At 48.9% G+C, this 4,542-nt stretch overlaps 1 protein-coding gene across 1 annotated transcript; it reads right to left on the bottom strand.

Annotated features, from left to right (window-relative positions):
* Nucleotides 1-982: 982 nt before the first annotated feature.
* On the bottom strand, nucleotides 983-4,263 carry Scgb1a1 (secretoglobin family 1A member 1). The gene is made up of 3 exons (XM_040747916.1): nucleotides 4,106-4,263; nucleotides 1,777-1,964; nucleotides 983-1,146 (listed from the first exon to the last, which is right to left on the bottom strand). The coding sequence occupies exons 1-3, from the start codon at nucleotides 4,158-4,160 to the stop codon at nucleotides 1,099-1,101; spliced, it is 291 nt and encodes a 96-aa protein (XP_040603850.1). The 5' UTR covers nucleotides 4,161-4,263; the 3' UTR covers nucleotides 983-1,098.
* Nucleotides 4,264-4,542: the final 279 nt, after the last annotated feature.

Raw genomic sequence — 4,542 nt, 5'->3', positions numbered from 1 at the left:
GAGTTCCAGCGTGGACTACACTGCCCCCTCGTGGTTGTGACCCGCGAGGCAGGCGTGGTCCGCGCCCACCCACGTAGCTTTTAAGCGCTGGCTGGGCTGCTTGGCTGGCATTCTCTCCCACAGCCTCCTTGTTTGGGTGCCCTCTGCCTCAGCCCTTTCTCTTTCTGCAGCTCTTCTGCACAGACCTCCTATCCCCACTCTTTATTTAACCTCTTCGGATGGCGCAGCCTGGCTCCAGTGGGGGCCTCACTGATATTAGGACAGATTCTAAACCAAACGACAACATCTTTTTGGGCAGCTGATATAATGTGTGGCCTGTACAAAGGTCTTGAGGTGGGGCTTGGCTTTTAGACACTAAGGGCGGGCCAGAGGGTGTGGGTGAGCAGAGGCAGATGAGGGCTGCTATGGGCCTTGTGCTGAACTTGAACGTTTATGTTCAGTGTGCTGTGTGCTTTGAAGGATGGGGAGTGTGTGTTGTGGGTGCTGCTAAGTAAGACCCTACATGTGATTAAACTCCCTGTGGTAGGTTGCACTCATTGAATTGCTTAGCAATAAGTCAGCTGGGAACCTGTCATGGGGCCTCTGGGTTTGTAGCAGCCAGGGAAGATGGTGTGGATATGGAGGGAGTGAATGCCTCCAGAAGTCTCCTCAGCTGATTGGACAAGGAAGGGCTAAGGGATGCCCATCAGGCTCCTGGCTGGAACAGTATAGCCCAGAGATGGAGTTAGAATCTAATAACATTTTGGACCAGACTCAGGGAGGGAGGGGTGGTAATCAGGTCTGTGGGATAAGCTGAGCTTTGAACAGATGGCAGGACCCAGCTAGAGGACTTCGCAGAAGCCGAGAGGAAAGAGGCTTTCTGGGGTTCCTTGTGTGGCCCCAGGGTAGGACTCCCTCCCTCAGTTTTCATTTACTCCACTCATTCCAGGACCAACCTTCCGGCTCCAACAGGTGGATAAAGAGACTGGTGAACACAGACAAATCAGATGCTTGAAGTTTATTGCAGAGAGGAAGGCAGGGCTGGTGCAGGGAGGTCACAGAGGCACAGGGCGAGGACAGGGGCTGTTATCAGGGAGTGTCTTTGAAGTCTGGTGAGTTTTAGACGCTTAGGTCTTGATTGCACAGAGGGCTTGTTAGGATTATCTCCTAGAATAAAGAAACAAACACCCCATGTAATGGTGAGTGACCCCCAGAAGTAGATGAAGTACACAGACTTAGCAGAGACAAAAGCCACAGGGAGTTCTGAGAGGAACTCAGGGCAAAAGGCCTTGGATGGCTTTCTTAAAAGCCATTACAATAATAAAAAAGGCAGGTAAAATGGCTTAGCTGGAAACACTCCTGCCATCAAAGCTGACCACCTGAGTTTGATCCACAGGACCCACATGGTGGAAGGAGAGAATCAATTCCTTAAAGGTTGTCCTCTGACCTTCACGTGTTCGACACGTACATACACACTCACAAAAAATAAACAAAATTCTTGGGGGAAAATCAGCGGAGGTGGGTGAACTGGTACAAGCTTGTAGCCCCAGCTACTCAGGAGGCTGAGGTAGGAAGAACACTTGACCCCAGGAGTTGGAGGACAGTGAGGCTAGCTCAGAGAGAACCCTGCCCACTCCCAAACCAAGCATGCACGTGTGTGCATGCGCGCACACACACACACACACAAACAAGAAGAAGGCAAGGAACATAACAAGGACATCTATTAGCCTTGTAACTCCCCAGAAACAGTAGTTGGGGAACCACTTAGAAGCAATGCGAGTGACTGAAGTAATATACCGAGAGTTTCATGATGTTCATTCTGGTCTTCTGGGGGAGGGTGTCCACCAGCTTCTTCAACTGGGTCCCTGAATCTTGCAGGTCTGAGCCAGGGTTGTAAAACTTCAGGGCTGCCTCATAACTGGACTCTGAGCCCATGAAGAGGAACTCAAGGACTTGAAAAAATCCCGGGCAGGTGTCTGAAGAAGCTGGAGTGCAGGCAAAAGAAATCACATGGACCCAGATTCTCTAAAAGCTGGCCAGCGCCCTGCTGGACCATTCAGTCTGGTCAGCAGGAGATAGCAGCCTTTGGGCAATGGCGTAGAATGTAAGATTGGTGAGGCTCCAAGTGTGGAAATCTGGTACCATGTGAACACTTTCTAGGTTACAGCCAGCTTTTGGCTTTCCTGAGCCGCCTTTCAGTTCCTGGCTTGGGTTAGCCATGATTTCTGCCATTGTTCTAGACACAGTGGGTAACAGAAGCTGCCAGTCTGGCTGTTTGCTGCAGCATGGGGGCTGGGAGAAGGCCTCTGGGAACCTTGCTTTCTGTCAGAATGCTCCGCACCCACAGCTAGCGGAGGTCTGTGCCATGTGTTACTGAGGGCATGCAACACAGCCTTTAAGTGAGCCCTGTTTGCCTCCATCTTCTAACCTAGTCTCAAATCTTCTGCCCTGGAATTCTCTGCATTGTGTGCAAATTTGGCCTTAATGCTTTGACTCAGGACCCCACCCCTATTCCAATGGTCACTCCAGCTGGATATGAAAGTTCATATTTGTTAATAACTCATATCACTGGGGAGACTAAGGCAGGACGGCTGTGAATTCAGGCCAAAATGAGACCATGTCTCAAAACCAAAACAATGGTTACTCCAACTTAAACTTTCTCCATAATGTCACCAGGCAGGGTGTTTCATTTTCCAGGGGCTCAGTTTTCTAATATGTAAAATGGGAACAATATCTCTACTTCATTGGATTGTTATGAAAATGAAATGGATAGTGTGTAAAATGACTGAAGACAGTGTGTTAAAAGAAGCTTTTTCTTGTGAGAATCCTTCCCGCCAGCCTGGTTCTAGAGCCACATCAGTCCAAAATAAACACACAGGAGACTATATTAATTATAAAGCTGTTGGCCTTGCTTGTTTCTTACTGGCTAGCTCTGACTTAAGTAATTACCCCATAATTGTTAATCTAAGTATTTCTCTTACCGGCGAATAGCTCCAAGCTTCCTACCTCCATGGCATTACATCTTGACTCTCCTCGTGTTTCTCCTACCCAGAATCCTCCTGGACTCCTAGTCCCTCCTATCTAGATTCCTATTGGCCAGACAGTGCTTTATTGGCATAAGACTTCCCCAACAACAGTGACTAGCAAATTTTAAGTAGCTGTAACTAGTTTTACCATCAGAGCTTTAATATGCGAACACATTGCTATGCAAATATCTTGCCAGTCCACCCACCTCTGTGCACAGCACTGATACCTAATTAATAAGCATTTTAATCCAAAGTGATGTCATTTCCCCTGAAAACAAAAAACAGGCACTCCCGCTTTGCCTTGATTTGGGGTCTAAATCCCCTTGGTCATAAAACCTGTATCCACAGGCATTATGCGTCTTTTCAAGTACATTAATTAGGGTTTGTTTTTAGGAAAAAATACAGCATTATCAGAGAGGAGTGGGGGAAACTGATGGAGGGAGAAGTTTTCCTAACCTCATTCTGGAAGCACAAAATGCCTGGAGGGATGGAGGGAGATAGATTGGCCCCCCTCCCTCCCTCCCTCCCTCCCTCCCTCCCTCCCTCCCTCCCTCCCTCCCTCCCTCCTTCCTTTCTCACTCCTTTCTTCACAGAGGACAGAATGTTTAAAAAACTCCACCCAGGATTGGCAGTTTCCCAAAGGGAAGATCTCTTTCTGGAATATTCCTTTCCTCCCAGAGCAAGAGACTTGGCCTTGGGTTAGGGGGCAAGAGTCTCTGTACTTCCCCTTTTAGACTGCCTGCCAGAGTTGGGTGGGGTGCCCCCTAACTTGGAGGCTGTGTCAAGAGCTCTTGGTGCCTTGAGCTACTGGGCTTCAGCGGGCTCCTTATCCCTTCTCCATTTTTGGGTTGCTGTACTGGTTTAGATGGACACCCCCTATCTGCCGTCCAGACCTCCCTGGTCCCTGTGGTGCAGGAGTTCAGGATTTGGAAGGTGTGATTCTAAACTTTCTAACAGCTCAAGGCTTCCCCCAAGATCACACAATAGTGATGGTCATCAGACTCAACATTTCTGAGAGTCAGCATACCCAGGCCCCTCAGGCACCACAAAGGGACTGGCCACTTCCTTCTGTCTTTGGGAAAGGGACCCTGGGCACTCACCTGAGCTGCAGCAGACCGACAGCATGACAACAGCCATTGTGATGGCAATCTTCATGGTGGAGTCTGGGAGGCTTGGCTGTCTCTGGATGTGGGGTGGTATAGTAGTGTGTATAAGTGTGGGGGCATCAGGTGGCTTTTTATATGTTCTAGGAAGCCCACAAGAGGTAGTAGGCAGGGCTTGGGTACCACTTAGGATATTGCACTATTTACTTGGTTATCTTCTCTGTGGGATAAGTAAATAATCTCTTTCCTTAAACCCAGTTTCTGTTCCCATTGAAACTGAGCTCAACAACAGGCCACTTTTGGGGTGTCCAGGCAGTGGGGGGGAGCCCAAGTCAGAGGTTGTGGGAATCTGGACATCTGTGTCCTCTTTTTGAAGTCAAGCACTGACTGGGTACTCCAGGTTCCAGGAAGCAACTGTAGACTTGCCAACTTTG

This window comes from Mesocricetus auratus, unplaced genomic scaffold, assembly GCF_017639785.1.
Source record: "Mesocricetus auratus isolate SY011 unplaced genomic scaffold, BCM_Maur_2.0 Super-Scaffold_4256, whole genome shotgun sequence".
Taxonomy (NCBI): Eukaryota; Metazoa; Chordata; class Mammalia; order Rodentia; family Cricetidae; genus Mesocricetus; species Mesocricetus auratus.
The sequence above is the reverse complement of the archived record's forward strand: the minus strand, read 5'-3'. Positions and strand labels throughout refer to the sequence as shown.